Genomic DNA, 17,478 nt, shown 5'->3' on the forward strand with positions numbered 1-17,478 from the left:
GGACTCTGAGGCCTTGCTGGCAAGGCACTCAAGTCAATCAGAGAGTTTCAAGTGATGAATGACATCATCTCAAAGCAAATCAAAATAAAACAAAACATTGAACCAGATGGAGTTCTGAGGGATGATACCCAAGTTTTATCTGTGGCCTGCATATGCAAGCACACACATGCAACATACACAAACACACAGGGAGGAACTGGCAGCAGGCATTCAAGAAGACACATGGACACCCACATTCTTAGGACACTATTTGCAAAAGTCACAATTTAGAGAGGCATGAAGCGTTCCCTAGTACAAAACACCACACAGGACAGGAACATAGTAGAATATTACTCAGTCTTTAAGAGTGAGGTAAATCTCAGCTCAACTCTTCCAATCCACGTCCTGAAAGGGAGAACTGACTCCTGAAGGTTGTCTTCGGTCCACACACACAAAGCTACTGAGTGAGGATGAGACAGCAAAATCTAGGTAGACACCCCTCCAGCCAGAGGGAGGGCTTGGCTGTTTCTCATTGGCTGGAGGTACCCCCCATATCATAAGCTAACACAGTAATAAACGGAGTTCCTGCTTTGACTTGACTCCCTATCGTGTCTGATTGCCCCACGTTGTGGGGCTGCAAAACAGGCAGACAGTGTACTCCCCTTTCCCTGGGGAATAAGGCTAAGGAGGCCTGCCAAGTGTGATCTGGCATGGTATGCTGGGGTGTGGTCAAAGATGGTGCTTGGCATCTGTCCTGCTGATACTCAACATGAATACTCTTGTGTGGGGTGGTATGATGTGATGATTCTATTACGGGTTGTGTGATGCCGTGCTGTGATGTGGTGCGATGTTGTGGTGTTGTGGCATGGCACAGTGCAGTGGTGCCGTGTTGTGGTGTGATGCGGTATTATGCTGATGTAGTGTGGCATGTCGTGGCAGCGTGGTGTGGTGCTGTGCAGTGCTGTGCTGTGGTACATTGTCACTCATGTGGAATCATGCTCCGTCCTCTGCAGAGTATGCAGCTCCACTGGGACAATGACCAAATGGTACTGAGGTAGTTTGGGCTGTCAAGATGAAGTGATGTTCTTGGGCATGTTGGCTTCATATTTTATAAGAAAGCAAATCTTTGTGCCAGCCTGCAGCTGCTCTATTGAGTAATTAGACATATGCTTTATGACCCAACAAAATGTACAAATCTCAGGCTGACACGAAACCTGTCACCCAGCCCAGCCCACCCACCATGCTATTGATTATAGGACAGAGAGAGACATCATATGAGCATGCCATTTAGAACTATATTTTAAAGTTTCTTATATAAAATGAATCACAACTCATATTAATTCTGATAGGAGATGGGCATGGTTTTAGAGCGTGTGAGTGGCTGTGGCTGGCGACAAGGTGAATCAGCCTCAAATACCCATATTCCCCAGGAATGTCTGAGCAGAAGCTAAACACGGCAATCAGTTCTGAACTTTACTACTTGGATTAATTTGCATGCTTTTATAATATGACGCTGCATCTTATACACTGTATCCATGAATCCAGGTATGTACCCATGTTTTCATCTTATTACCCTCTAACAGAGAATTCCTCCTTGATAAAATTGTTCTCTACCTACCCCTACTCATGTCCTATGAAGAGATTCACTAAAAAGCTCCTTTTGTTTTGTTTTGGTTGGTGTCGGCTACACCGCTCCAAGTGTATCGGAGGCAAATCTTTGATTCGTTGTCTTTGGAAGAGTGGATATTAGAAAAAAGACACTGGTGTCAACCCAGAAAACTAGCTCAGAATGTCAGTGTAATTAATGTCCTAGAAAGCAGGCTGAAGGGTAGAATTTAGAACAACAGGAAAAGAGACAGGGAGGGGGAAGCTAAACGATAGTTTGGCTGAAGTTCTTAGTTCTTCAGTACTGTTTGTCTACCCAGGGCTCCCACTGCTATCAGAGTTCAGACAGAAGGAACCATGATCCCCTCACGGGTAGCACTAGTTGTCCTAGCATCCCTCCACCTTGAACTTTGCCTCTTTCAAGGTCATTCTGCACCTGCTGATGATTTTTTGTTCTTAACCACATCCCTAGCCACCGCTGCCATTGCTGAAATCATGCCTGTTATAGCTTAGACGAGTAATGTTCCCTCAAAGGGTCATGTGTCGGGGGCTTCTCCTCCAGCCAGTAGTCTTCACTGGGACAACAACAAATGGTTATTGTGAAATTTTGGGTTGTCTATATGAAGTGTTCCTTTAGTGATATTGTTGTTGAGGTTCTGGAAACCTTAGATGGTTCTCCACGCCATCCTCTCTCCTCCCTGCTCAATCCCATGGAACCAAGCAATCATGGACTGGACCTTCTAAACTGTGAGCACAAAGAAGTCTTTCTTCTCTTTACTGTGTTTATTTATGTCAAGTATCTGATCACAGAGGTGAAGTGCACAGTGTCTAAGAGGCAAATTTAAGAAAAAACATAGATATCCAGGATGCTGGGAGCAAGAGGTGGTGTGATGTTTGATTTCTCCGTTGCCTGTAGTCTTGGTACTAAGTGACCACACTTTATCCTGAGCCTTTCTCAGTAGGTAACTGGCATCACTCTTACGGTTGGACACCGTGAGACCCTGCTCACTAAGGAAGAAAGCTGGAGAGGAAAAGCTACTTGCTTTGGTTTGGCTCCTTCTGGTTGTCCTACAGATTTTGAACCAGATGGCTCTGCACCATAATTTATAGCTGGTATTTCTTAGTAACTTGTGGCTATAACAGAAAGGAAAGTATGTTCCTTGCAGCAAGGGCTAGTTAGTGCTCAAGTTAGTGCTAGTTAGACATCAAGATTGACTGAATTGTTGTCCACATGTTTGTAGATACCTTTCTCATCACGGTTTCCCTACATATATTTGCTATGTTATGATACATTATTGTCATCCCCCACCCCCAGGAGACCTGTCTTGCTGCAGGTGGCCTCCCTCTCTCTTCCCACACCCTCCCACCACCCCTCACATGACAGAACACTTCTGTTCCGCCGACTGCTTGATTTCTGTGAAGGTGGCTTGTGCCTTTTCTTTAATGGCATCCAGGTCCATGTTCTGGAGGTTCTGCAGCTGCCCCAGGATAGAGTCCTTCTCCTCTTCCTCATCTTGGTCTTCATCCACCATCTTTCGGAGATCTTCTGGCAAGTCCACATCATCCCCAGCCAATTGGATTTGCGTTTCATCCATTTCACTCTATGTGAAAAAATATAAAAAAAATAATACAGAGAAATAACCCTGAAACTGGCCAGCTGGATAACTAGCTGAACAAACTGTAAATTGCAGCATAAAAATAGAGGCCTGTCAGGAATGAGGCTTGGCTGTTGTGTTGTGGCCCTGAACCTGGAGGCAGCGACAGAGACTCCAGCTCCATGGTGGAAGGTCCTTCCCTCTGACTAGATCCTTCTATCCCCCAAGTTTTCCTGTTGGGAATATTATGTTCAGGTTGTTGTTTTTGTTTATGTTGCATTTGTTCAACTCTGTGAGCTCTTCTGCTTTGACTGTCTAGAACACCTGATGGTCTGAATGACCAACAGAGAGGCAGGAGAAAGGAGAGGCGAGGCTAACAGGCAGAGGGAATATACAGAAAAAGAGATCTGGGAGGAAGGCTAAGGAGAAGTCCAGAGAAGGAGAAGGGCATCAGGGGCCAGACATCCAGCCACACAGCAATCCATGGAGTAAGAGTAAGATTCACAGAAGTAAGAGAACCGGAAAAGCTCAAGGGAGAGGTAGATGGGATAATATAAGATAATCTAAGAAAAGTTGGCAAGAAACAAGCCAAGCTAAGGCCAGGCATTCATAACTAAGAATAAGCCCCGTGTGTGTGATTTATTTGGGAGCTGGGTGGCAGGTCCCTCAAAAGAGCCAAAAAGAGTAAAAAAACATCATACTACTATTGTGTTTTCATCTGTGCTCCCAGAGCAAACAGCACTGGCATAATCTAGAAGACTGTTAGAAATTCTGTGATCTTATTTATCCCAGACCTACTGGATTAGAAACCCTGGCAACAGAACCCATACATGGAAGTCCAGAAGTGCTCTAGCATTTTCCCCACCCTCTCTCTTTCTCTCTGACTCTATTTTTATTTTACGTGTGTGGGTTTTTGTTTCATGTATTTGGATCATGCACATGCGGTGCCTGGGACTGCAGTTACAGATGTTTCTGAGCCATCACATGGCCTCCACAGACGCATTCATGCCATGGTGACCCTGGAAGCCAGAACAGGACATTGGATCCCCAGGAGCCAAAGCTACAGACTGTTCTGAGTCACCATGCCAGGTGGGTGCTGGGAACTGAGCACAGGTGTTCTGGAAGAGCAACCAATGCTCTTAACCATGAGCCACATCTCCAGTCCCAGAAGCCCTCTCTGTCTGCACACAGAAGCTGGAGGTCCATCCCAGCTCTTTCTCAGAGCAGAACTACAAATTCTGCACAGCCTGTCAGCCTCATGCCATGACTCGCGAGTCTTGCTGACCCTCACTCTAGGGATGGCATTTGAGTTGGCAGTGACCACCCATGACCTTTTATATTTTAGCGGCAACTCCTGCTTAACCATTGCTCCTTCCTTTCCTGCTGCTGTCCTGGGCCCCCCTCAGGGACACAGAATAAGGTGTGTTATAGGTGTGGTTCCGTGTTGGCACTCTGCGTGACTGGCTCTATTGCCAAGTAACCTGGATGCAGCAGGATTTTCTAGTGTGCTGTCCCTAGGCTCCTGCCCTTTATGTTGCGGAGCTCTTATTAATGAGAAAAAGCTAAGGAAAATCAAAGTTCCCTTGGGAAAGGTTCAGAGTAGCTTGTGTCCCAGATGACAGCTTTCAGCCAGTTTTCTATCGCGTTGTAACGTATAGTGAACTTTATTTCAGGACGACAGAAGGGAAGTAAAGGGTATTAAAATGGGGATGATAGAAAAGGCCAATGTTAGTGCCCACCCTGTAGATTTTGCTCAGCCTTATATTTACTATTAAAGCTCATCAAGTCACTCATGGGGACATATGACTTTTAATCAGGTCACACTGATTTGAATCAAGACAGATTAGTGTCTGCTGAGCTCCTTGATAAAGTCACTACCTAAGGAGATGAAAGCGCCCCTCGCCTGGGTACCCAGCAGAGATGATCAGAAACCAATTGTCGCAAGATCTGGGAGGTACATTAGATAACACATACACTATCCTCTATCTCTAAATGGGCTTGAAGTCATCCCACACCTCTGATGTTCTTCTCTAGGGGAGCCTTGGGGATATAGAGCCCAGCAACCTTTCCCTCGGGTCCCAGTTATCTGGATCCAAGTAGAGTGACTGGCGAGTCTGGCCCCAGAATGAGCTTGGGAGACAGGTGCTGGATGCTTTGGGGGAGATGATCCTCCCGTAGGCCCTCTCTATAAACCTCCAACTCAGCCCCTGGAGATGACTTAGCCCAGTCCTGCACTTGGCAGGTGACTTAGCCCCTCCCACTGCTTAAGAGATTAATTAGTTCCTACTCAAAGCATTGTGAGAGTAATTAGTAAATCCCCAGGGGCTCCCAGCCAATTCTGCATTTCCATTTGTTTTTATTTACCTATTCGCTTTCCTTGTAGATTATCCTCTGGGCATTTCTGCTGGAGTAGTGAGAAAAAGACTTCATTCAATTCTCTTTGAGTTCCTGCAAAACAGGAACAGCGCACCCCTAATCAAATGTAAATGATTTAAAAGACAATCCTGGGGGTCCTGGCCTTTCCCCTGTGGTCAGGAGTAAAATCTCTGTACAGGGCAGCAGCAGCTCGGACTCTGGAAAGAATGCCTCTGGGCAGAGTGACCACTGTGAGCCTAGAGTTCAGGCACTGGAAGGCAGGGGGAACCATATGTGTGCCAGCCAGCCCGTGAAACACAGAACCAACACTCCTACAAAGGACAGGAATCTCGCAGCTCCATCTGCTTGGATGACCTAGCACAAAGCATTCCTCTTAAGCATCCAAGAAAGTGTCTTCATGGCTTCCTCCCTCATCTGCTTGTCCAGGGAAGATGGAATGTTGGGATCCACCCTGCCTGACAAGGTGGAGGAGGGGTCTCCATCACCCAACTTCCACAAAAGTTGCTCCCACAATGGGACTCCCTCTGGCAGCAACAGCATCACTGAGCCCTTCCTAAAAGTGAATTCTGGGATCCTACCCAGAGCTGCTGATCCAAACACTTAGGGCAGACTAAATTTGAACTAGCCCCGGTATTTCTGGTGCTACTACTCAAGCCTGGGGCCTTCCACTTTACAGTTTTTGAAGGTGGATGCAGCTTGCTCGCCTTTCTTCTGAGTTCAGCAGAATCTGATATGGGGACACAGATCATACCTGTTATTTGCTCAGAGATCCTACAGCGTCCTCATCACTATGACGGGTTCTGTCCTCAGGGCTATCTGCCAGGATGAGTTCTGTCCTCAAAGCTACCCAATAATCCTTATACTCACTTTGGGGGTCAAGTCATTGGCTGAAGAGTCCAGTTGCCCAATGAGACTGCAAGATACCCACTTACAGGGTGTGTGAGCTGCTCCACCATTCCCAACCTTTCAGAACTTTATTTCCTTCTATACAAACTGAAGTTCATATGGAATGGGATTGTTGGATGATCTCTGAGCTGGTCTTAGAGCTAAGGCTGGCTTAGTGGGTGTCATTTGTGAAATCTGTAGCCTCCAACTGTCTTCCTGCAAGGTGGCCTGCGGTATTCTGGAGGCTGAAGGGAAGCCAGAAGACCTGGGGTCAAGTCCCAAATCTGTCAATCACTCTGTTACCAGGGGAACCTTATTCTCCATGTCCAAAACTGAGTGGGAGGGTCACTCAGAGTATACCAATTAAGACTTGCCTTGAAAACTCCCTGCCCCAAGTTCCCAGCTCTGGAGAAAGGGTAGCTGTGGTTAGGAATACTTCAGAGGAAGGCGAGAAGCTGTGTTTAAGCTCCTGCTGAAAGGGTCCTTGGGAAAGAGAAGGCCTGAGGCAGACTAAAGCAAAAGCAAACAGGAGAGTGGGCAGGGTGGATGGAGCAGACAAGGAAGCTTTGTTTCCACCTCCCCTAAGGAACAGCCTGCCACTGGGACCTTGTCTACTCAAGGATCATGACTGTTTTATCCAGACTTCCTACTGCCCAGTGACAAAATGAAGGCTGGGAGCCCACGAACATCCTGACACTGTTCACACTCCAGGAAAGGCAGGCATGCCCATTACAGCCCCCTTTACACAAACAAGCACAAGTATAGATAAGAGCCAGGATTGCTGTGAGGCTTGGAAACAGCTCTGGGAGGGGACAGGATCTAGTCTAAAGGGGTTGACAAGAAAGTCAGTATACAACCAGAGGACACAGGGGCCATGCTTCATTCTTAGAGTGAGCCTAACCCTCGATCTCCAATTTCCTTTTCTCTGGTTTTGCCCCTTTATTTCTGATCACACTTGAGATGAGGTAATGTCATTGTACATGCTTCTGTCTTCATGAAGCCAAGTGTGACTAAGCCAATACCTGCTTGATGTGAGGGGGATCTGGTTCCACTTGAGACTCATCTGCTTATTTTGGGTGTGTGATATATCAAACAGCTGGATGGTAGATGTTTCCTGATATATGCCATCATCACCTTCACTAATCATTTCTTGCCACAGGTCCTATAAGGCAGATGCTTGCAAAAGCCTCATTTCCTGTGGGTGTGATGGTTTATGCCTCTAATTCCAGCACTTGGAGGGCTGAGTACAGAAGGATTGCCAACAATTCAAGACCAACCTGAGATACCCAACAAGACCAGCAACACAGGCCATCATTTTCCTTGTTAGGGATGTTTTTCGGGACTGTTAATCCAGCAGAGTGGCCCAGCAGGGCAGTATGGTCTGTAGGGTTAAGTCAGTTTAGGTTCTCACCATCCGTGTACAGACTGTAATTCTGAGGAGTTGCTTTGCCTCTCTGAGTTGGTATTTTATCTGACACCGATAGGCGTTTCAAGGCTTCAGTGAGAAGCTGCTGTGAATAAGAAAATCCTGCCTCTGTGTCTCAGGATGTCACGTCCCTCTGGATATCCAGACCACTGCTGCTCAGGGGGCTGGGGAGGAGGAGCAAAGGGAACCAGGGCAGGCAGAGGAGAGGGGCGGGGGAGGAGGGAGAGGAGGGAGGCAAGAGGAGGGGACTTCACAAGGCCTCCCTGAGAAAAGACTGCTGTAGAAGCCTTGAGCCATCTTTATTATTATAATTTGTTAAAACGAAGCAGACTTTAAATTAAATTCTAGTGGAGATTTCAACGGGACACATTTAAAGACCGCCTTGTTGAGAGACTTGCATAATGAGCCACGCCCTTCACGGGGCAGACAAACACCAGGTGTAACTAAGTCTCCCAGCTCAGCAGGGGGACAGCATGCTCTCCAGTGACTGACCCAGATTGACAATTCTGTTAATAGGATTGGGGCACACTGTGGAACTCTTTTCTCTTATTAATTTGCCCTGACTCACACATACAATCTGAGTCGACTGGGGACAGGGTTCACTTACTTTTAGAAAGACTCTTGTAGCTTTATGTTAAACATGTGGCTTACTGAATTAGAAAAATATGACATTTTAATTATAAGATCAAGTAGCCCTTTGTTGTGTACAACATTGTGGTGCCCAATCCAGTCCTATTCTTTGCATGGAAATGTATTTATATACTTCTTATGGCAGGTTCTTTCTGATGTTTCTAATATATTGTTCTTTGGGTATGGAGTATTATATTCTTTTCTTTTTCTGTTAGCCCAATCACAATCATTCAATCAGTAGTAGTATATTCTCTCGCTCTCTCTTTCTCTTTCTCTCTGCATATTAAAGGGTCACAGCATTAGGAAATTTGAGAACCACCGAGTTAAAGGAAGATGGAGCCTGCAGGCAGGAACCAAGCCAGGGAAGGCATGCATGTTCAGGTGAAAAGTGCTGCCTGCCTGTTTTAGATGGGATGGAGGCATTTCCCCCAGGGAGTCCATAGAGAAAGAGACACTGAAGGTGCCAAGCAAGGGATAACTAAGTGGTACAGGGGATCCCACCTAACATGAGCATGGATGACATACGCCATCATAAATGCTCCAGTGGTCTCTAGCCAAAAACTAGAGGAACCCAACACAGGCGGTGTGTACAACAATGAGCATCATGACAACTGGTATAGATGTACATATACATCAAGAACTGCAACATGCATCCCTTCGAGAGCTGCAACGTGGTTATCGCATTTATTATTTATTATTTATCTAACCACTGCAATTAACAATGGCCATCCAAAAAAAGCCTAAGCCGCTCCAGTTTTAAGAATCACTATTGTTTTTCCCAGCCAGTAACAGAGTAAAACCCTCTTTCCTAAGAAACGCCAGGCAAGTAACCTCTTTAGAAAGCACGGTTCTAATTCCTAAACACGACACAGCTGCCCTCATTAAACCTGACAGCTCCCGGGAAGGCATTTTTCTCAGATTTGTTCCTTGTTTGGTTTTGGTCAAGGGGACAAGTCTAAACTGATTCCTGCAGTTATGTAACTGCGGTGTTGGTGACCCTAGGGTATTGTGAGCGGAGAGACTGGGACATGTCGAATTCGTCCAGTTCCGTTTGGACTGCTAGCACTCGGCTCTGCCTGGTGACCTTGCGTAGATGTCATCAGATGACAGGGCTGCAGGAGCTACAAATGTTGTGTGGGAGGGGTGGCTGCTAGGAGTTCACGAGAGTCCAGCCGTTCTCTTCCAGGGGCCAATTTCCTTGTTAGCCCACCTGCTCTAAACTGTGGAGGAGACAGTTTAGAGAGCGCATGAGGAGATGGGGGCATGGAAGAGCACCGAATGAAGAGTGATTGTCCCAGTAGGCTTTGCAATCTCTCATAAACATCTCCATTTACGTGTCCTTCAGGATTGTGTATTGAGTGTGCATGCATGGCATGGCACGTGCTTCCCTGGAAGTAAAAAATAAATATATAAAAAAGTAAAAAGCTCTCAGGGGAGGGTGCCAAGGAGCTGAAGCCAGTTGGCCATCCTGGAACCCAGATCTATTCTAGGAAGAGAATAGTGATTGTTGGGGGCTGTCCATGATGGTGTGTTCTTCAGATGGTCTTGCATAGGAAGCATGCAGTGACTAGGTTCCTAGGGGCCTTGGGAGCTCCCTATCAGATAGCCAGTGACTGGAGGGCAAGTGACAAGGGAGTGACACTTGTTGGCAGTCCGGGGTCTCTGGCTTTTAAGTGCAGTGTCTACACATCTCCAGCTCAGATGCTGACTGTGGTATTCTGAAAATGCACCAAAGGTGCCAGTGAAAAGGGCCTTGAGGCACAGTCCAAGGAAAACTACAAGGATTTGCCTGTAGAGTGTCAAGCCCAGCAAGGTGGCCACTGGGACAACTTGACTGGAGACGATGTTGGAACAAAAGGGTAGCCTTTGTACCTACCTTATTCCCCCATTTTCTCTTGCAGTTGAATATTCCAGTCTGTCAGTTCACCCCCAATTAATGTCACTGCAGAATCTTACCATCCTAGCTGTTAAAACGGAGAGAGTTGTTGCTAGGACTCTCCCCCAGTATGCCACAGGAGGATTTAAAACGCACGCTCTCATCCTCGACAGCAAAGAGATGCACGTCCAGAAGGGAAACTGCCATCCAGACAGTTATTTTGCAGAGTCCTAACGCTGCTACCACCCAGGTCAGGGCTCTGCTTATAAAACAGGGAGAGCCCTTCATATGACTACCACTAGGGGGCACCTGGCATGGGGATCGTCTATGCAACCACACTCTGGGGTGAGCTCCGTGGTCAAGCCTGTAGGTGGCGCTATCCAGAGCTGCCATACTTGGAGAGAGCAAGCCATTGTTCCAGTGCTGATCTCGGCCAGTCTGTCTCCAGAGCTGCATTTGACCCTCTCGGGCTCTTGTAACTTTTGCTCCCTGAACCTCATCAGTGAGTGGGAAAGGGAACATGTAACTCAGGAGGCAGAGGAGGCCCCCAAGAGTGTGGCTAAATGGCATACCCAAGGTGCCACGCATTGAGGTTGGGGAAGTCGGTTACATCTGGTGCTACATAGACTAAGTGGAATATGACCTGATTAATTTTTTTTTAAATTGCAGTTTTAAGTCCTGTTTTCACAGAGAGCCATGCTGGATCCCAGTTCTACATACTTTACAAAAAGCAGGCAATCCTATCTATCACAAGCAGCGATTTCAGTGTTTCTCACACCATTGGGAATTTCTTAAAACACGGTATAGAATCAATTCTACAAAACAGAACCATAATCTAACAACACCACAGGGAGGGGAAGGCAGCTTGCCAATGAGCAGTGGGTGTACTTGAATGAAATTCTCATCTGTGTATTTGGAGCTGAGGCAGCCAGGGAGGCCTTTGCAAACCATCAGAACTTATGAAGGCAGAGGAACCTCTGGTGCTCATGGGAGTGGGACTCAGTGACTTGTCCCCCAAAGAGTCTGGTGCAGATTACCTGAATGTTTTAGTGCTGTTTTAAGACAGAGTTCCGAAATTGCCCTCAATTGTTTAGAGACTGGAAGGACAGACGCCAATACCATAGGTACAGGGACCTGAGTTCAAATCCTTTCGTGTTTCATTCTTGCATGTGGTCAGGAAGCCTGGGGCACAACCTGTTTTGTAACTCACTAGGCATACTTCAGACTTGGTTTTCCTGAGCTCCCTTAACTCTTCCAAACTATGAAAGTATTTTTCCCTTGGGTGTTCAGGGAGGTGACAGCATGCAGTTAGATGACCTTCCAGGCCTCCTTTTCAGGACTCATGAAAACAATCAGGAGCTCACTGGGAGAAATGGCTCAATGGCTAAAGCACTTGCCACACCAGTGTGAGGACATGAGTTCAGATCCCCAGAGCCCATGGAAAGCTAGATGCAGGTGTATATGCTGGGAGGTGGACACTTTCTACATGCTCACAAGCTAGCTAGCCTGGCATCTGTGGAGATAAGTGAGACACTGTCTCAAACAAGTGGAGGTGACAAGCAGCAAGCGAGGTTATCTTCAGACCTCCATACAGACCTGCGGCGCATATGCATACACACAGACCCGCGGCGCATATGCATACACATAGACCTGCGGCGCATATGCATACACACAGACCCGCACATATGCATATACAAAGACCCGTGGCACATATGCATATACAAAGACCCGTGGCACATATGCATATACAAAGACCCGTGGCACATATGCATACGCCTTTCCCTAGAGCCCCAGTGATGATGACAGAATGACTGTCAAAAATGAAGCTTCCAAAAGTCCAACCTTTGTGGAAGATACATGCCTGGGTTAGTGTGTGAGTGAGTGTGTATGCGCGCACGCGCGCACGCGCGCGCGTGTGTGTGTGTGTGTGTGTGTGTGTGTGTGTGTGTGTGTGTATGCATGTGGTGTTCGAGCTGTGTTCTTTCTGCTCCATTCCAAACAATGTTTGTACTGTTTTAATCCAACAGCCCCAAGGAAGATTGCTGGGGGTTTCTTTTGAGTATTGTACTTCACACACAGCCTGCCTAAACAGAACAGGTCACACGCAGCCCCTGCCAGCCCCAAGATCTCAGGAAATCCACCAGATGATGAGAGAGGAAGGGCAGGGGTTTAACAGTCCCCTCCTTTCTAAATGCAAGCCCGGTGGAGGAAAGTAAAGCTGAATGAGGCAGGGGTACTCGTCCTGATTCACTAGATGTCTGGGAAAACGAATTTCAATTTCATTGGCATTTTCTTCTCTTGCTGGGAGCACAGCTTTGTTCTGTGGGCATCTTGGGGATCTGCCATGGGATGGACTCTAACCTGCTGGCCTGAGCAGCTTTGACCTTGCCTCAGCAGTGGGCTTTGCTTTGACTAGTGCTCATGCTTTCTCTGGAACTAGCTTTTCCGGAGACCTCCAGGGAACCCACTGAAGGAAAGATTCTCTTTGTACTTTTTGACTCATGCAGACGTGGTCGTGGCTCATCTTTGGATGCACATAGGAGGACTTTTATGTTGGTTGTTCTGCACCTATGGCAGTCTGGAATAGACAATGCACTTTCAGAATGCAATCTTGTATACTCCCTGCATGGGGTGAAGGCAGGGCAGTTAACAGAATTGGGTAGTGCCTCAGGAAGTACTAAGGCTGGGTGGGAACACAAGAGATGGGTGGGAATAGCCAAGCGCTGGACCCTCTGCCACTAGAAAACAAATCCTGGATTGACATTATCTGAGCCAAGTGCCATAGCATGTCAATACATCCTCTCTCCACTAGCCAGGGACACACTGGACCACAGGGACTGCTCAAAAGGTTTGAGATGGAGCAGGTGATGCCAAGTGAGAGTCCCCACTACTCTATCATCTTCCAAAGTGAGAGACTGTTGTCCTTTTCAAGAGAGGCAGGAAGCTAAGGGAGTAAGACCCTGAGTGAGGGTACGAAGACTTTTCTTTGTCTTGTGCCTGTATCTTCTGCCAGAAGGTAGGGGTAATGAATTGATCCATGTGAAATACACTGCCCAACACCTAGAAGAACTTAACAAATGTCAGCTGTGACATTGTCCTCATTGCGTACGGATGTTCTATAATAACAAGGAGACCCTGCCTCAAATAAGGACCAGTTCCAATGCTGTTTTCTGGCCACATTTGAGCCGTCTCATGTGCATGCCCATATTCATACACAAATGCACACACATGAGTCTCACACACACCTACACACATACATGATCCTCATTTATCAGTAGTCATGCTTTTTGAGTCAAACAGGAAATTGATAGAAATTAGGCCATTTACATGAACTCCTAGTTCAATGCTCTTTTTACAATAGCACGTATGTAAATCAGGACATACACTTAATCATCAACGTGATCTTGCTGATAATCAAACATTCTCCATTTTTTATTTAGGCACAATGAGACCCTTTCTTACCTTTGGGAGCCTGTATTTGTCCCTGAGGTGGACTCGGAGGCATGCCCTCTCTGCCTTTTTCTGAGTAAATGCAGCATCTCTCTCCATCCTAAAAAACAGGTAAAGAATAGGAGACAGGGTCATAGGAGATAGAGAGCCCCATACCTTCCAGCTGCTACTCAGGGAGCAAGACCTTGGGTCATACTTGATTGCCACTGACCACTGACATTTGGAAAAATGTAGACTTCCCCCTCCAAGTCCCCAGTATCTGATTCTCTCTTGCTATCATCACGACACTCCAGCACTCCAGACCTCTAGGTCCTCAGGTAACCAGGGCCTGGGACTGTCTTCATGAAGCAGGCAAAGAGCATCAGAAGGATGGCTGTAGATAGGCCGCATGGTCCTGGACCCTAAGCCTCAGCATCCCTCCCGCCCCAGGGACGGCAGATTCCACACGTGCTCCTCCTCTGCTGCCTCAGAATGGGGAGGCTGCGTTTCTAATAAACCTCTCCCTGGGCATTTAGAGAAGCAAAACAAACAAACAAAAATCATCAATCAACCAAACAACAACAAAGCAAGGTGTCCTATTCTGGGACTGAGACGTTCTTTGGAGGTGCTTGTGCTATTTGGAGACATGACGCCAGGTTGTTTCCCATCATTGTCACTGATGCCAGGGCCCAGTGACAGTGTTCAGGCAGTGTTAGCTTCCCTAGTAGGAAGCGCTATCTACAAATGAAGGAGCCTTGATTCGCATCACACCAGTCTGGGCGCCTGCTCAATGGACGACCTAATTCAGAGGTTCTCATCCTGTGGGTCCCGACAGGACGGTACTACTCCTGTATTGTGGTGCCTGCACTACAGGACCACCATTCCTGAGCTGGGCAAGAGCCTGGAGATTTAAACACACAAAGACACACAGACAGAGGCACGAGTCATCCTTGAAACAGGAACGTCCCAAGGATATGCTCCCTTTATTGTATCCAGGGGCAGCTTATATAGGGATCCTTAACTGATAGCCACGCCCCAGCCAAACCCACCAGAAACCACTCTCCTGCCATCAGGAACTCCTGAGAGTCTCGTGCTCAGAGCAGCTGTAAGCATAACATGTTGTTTACAAGAAATTCAGGATCTGGGGATTCACAGCTCCCAACAGTGTCACATATCAGACATCCTGCATATCAGACATTTACATTTTGATTCATAACAATAGCAGCATTACAGTTATGAAGTAGCAATGAAAATACTTTTATGGGTGGGGATCACCATGAGGAACTGTATTAAAGGATCACAGCATTAGGAAGGTTGAGAACCACTGACCTAATTGGACCCATGATTAGGCCAATTTGAAATGGATTTCCTGGGTCATGATGACCTATATAAAAGCATAAAGCTTTGGGAAATGGGTGTGAAGCTCACACGAATTGCTTCCTTCCCTGGTTACCCCGAGAAGTGCATGATTAACGCTGAATTTGCCCAAAGGCACGGTCAACTGGCTGTATTGAAATGGACCAAGTTGGATAAAAAGAAGTTTCTTTGGGAAGCTGGGATTGAGACTGAGAAAGGCTGAGACTTGAATCATGGTTTGGAGAATAACAAGGGAGCTTGAAAGCAATTGGCTGGCCCTTTCCACTGCCCTGTGCTCTTAGTCTTCAAGTAAGGAGACAGAAAAGCAGCACCATGGGAACAGGACAATGGCAGGGATGGAAAGAGTGCTTGTGGCCCCAGTCAGCAGGCATTTGGGTCTCCCTGTGTGCCAAAGGCAGGCCTGGTAAGTGTTCTGCTTATAGACACTGTGGGGCATCTTTGCACAAAGCACTATTTGCAGGAAAATAAATCCTGTTTTCATTTTTATAGGTGAAAATTGCCTTTTTTTTTTTAAACTTGAAGATGTGAAGTAATTCCAAGCATTACACATAAGGCTGACTTTGAAGACAAGTTACATCTGAAGCAAACACTCAGACTAAATGTGCCTGGGACTCAAGTGGTCTTGCCTCAATTCTACCTCCAGAACGTTCTGGAATAGTCTTGCGACAACATTCTGTTCAACCTTCTAAGTTTTAGAGAATTAGGAAACAGTGATTTATCCCAGGAGTTAATGCCCTGCCGTGTGGGTAAGAAGCAGATCCTTCCCACTCAACATTTTATTAGGAGAACTTTCAGACAGACAGGAAACCTGAGAGAACCTTAGATTGGAAGCCACATTTCGATGACCTTGCTTCTCCATTTCGAATCCCATGTTTTGAAACACATACCTACCATTCTATCCATTTCTTCTTCTTACTTTTTGATATATTTAAAGATGAAAATATCAGAACACCTCCCCAGAACACTTCAGCGTGATATTATTATCCTGAGTTACGTGCTTTTATTTTGAAGAAAATACTGCATGCAACTCAGTTTCCCAAACGTTCAAGTGTACCATTTAGTGATGCCCCCAAAATGCCCACACCTGTGCAACCCAAGGCCTTTAATCCGAAAGATTAAAAAGCCACACTCACTGTTTTTTTTTTTACTTGACCAATTAATCAAGGCCAATTACAATTACGTGCCTAAACCAGGAAGTGCTAAGCTGCGTTAAGCGTGGTGAACAGACTCACTTAGCGTGGCTCACGCCCATCTCCATCGGTAGCGTGCAGAGGCAGCAAGCTGCAGGGGTCTCCTTAAGCAGAACCAATTGTTCTGTGGGCTAGAGGTGAAGGTCAAAGGGAAAGCAGCCTTGGAAGGCAAGAGCCACCAGCCTGGGCCGGGGTGGAGCTGTTCTACAGGGGATGGATGTCCCGGTACTCACTTCTCTTCAATCATCTGCTTCTGGTACTCCTCATACTCCTCTCTAGTCATCCCTTGAGCTGCTGCGGGGTCCGAGGTCCCTCCTTCTTCTTTCTTTTCTTCAGACCCACCTCCAAATCCTAAATTCTTTACCTGGTTACTTATCATGCTTTTCACAAAGAAAGCCATGGTGTCTCTGCCCGAGAGAACTGAAACCCAGGCAAAGCCTCACAGTAAACAGACGAAAGCAAACCCTCCAAATGTTCTCAACCACAGCCTCACATTTGGAAGCGCAGGATTTGCGCAGCCTTCTGTCCAAGGGCACAGTGGTAGAGAGAGGGCTTTTGCTAGCCGTAAGCTGGATTAGAGGGTGAACTCTTAGCGTAGAGGCAGATGGTTCCGATTACTAAAACCGGCAGTCAGATTCAACCTTCTGCCTTATGATTAATACACTCAGCTAATTTTATGGGGCAGAAACCCCACCCATTCCCTGCTCTGCTTTCCTTAGGCATCTAAATTTATTATTATTATGATGATGATTATTATGATTATTATTATTTGGGCAGAGATGGAGATTGAGCGCAGGACCTAGCAAGTGTCAGGCCAGAATACTGACTTTGAGCAACACTCCCATTCCCTAAAGTTCAAATTATATAGACAACAGGGCTTCATCAAGAGGCCCATTTCAATTATATTAATTGGAGCCAAGTGATTAGATGGCTGCTGTGGAATTTCCACATCCCAGCCCTGGAGTACAGCATCCTGTTGGAGACAGTCCAGTGAGATTCAAACCCCAGAATGCTTTATTAAGCAAAAATAACGCTTTTGATCCACATCTGATCTCACGGGACTCTAAGTCTCAGGCAAGCGTTGCTTTGGGGTTCCATTCAGTTTGGTCC

The 17,478-nt window shown here is 46.6% G+C and overlaps 1 protein-coding gene across 1 annotated transcript; it reads right to left on the bottom strand.

Moving 5' to 3' along the window:
- Positions 1–2,957: 2,957 nt before the first annotated feature.
- Cplx4 (complexin 4) lies at positions 2,958–16,768 on the bottom strand. The gene is made up of 3 exons (XM_005356212.2): positions 16,602–16,768; positions 13,835–13,922; positions 2,958–3,185 (listed from the first exon to the last, which is right to left on the bottom strand). The coding sequence occupies exons 1-3, from the start codon at positions 16,766–16,768 to the stop codon at positions 2,958–2,960; spliced, it is 483 nt and encodes a 160-aa protein (XP_005356269.1).
- Positions 16,769–17,478: the final 710 nt, after the last annotated feature.

This window comes from Microtus ochrogaster, chromosome 18 (genome assembly GCF_000317375.1).
Source record: "Microtus ochrogaster isolate Prairie Vole_2 chromosome 18, MicOch1.0, whole genome shotgun sequence".
NCBI lineage: Eukaryota > Metazoa > Chordata > Mammalia > Rodentia > Cricetidae > Microtus > Microtus ochrogaster.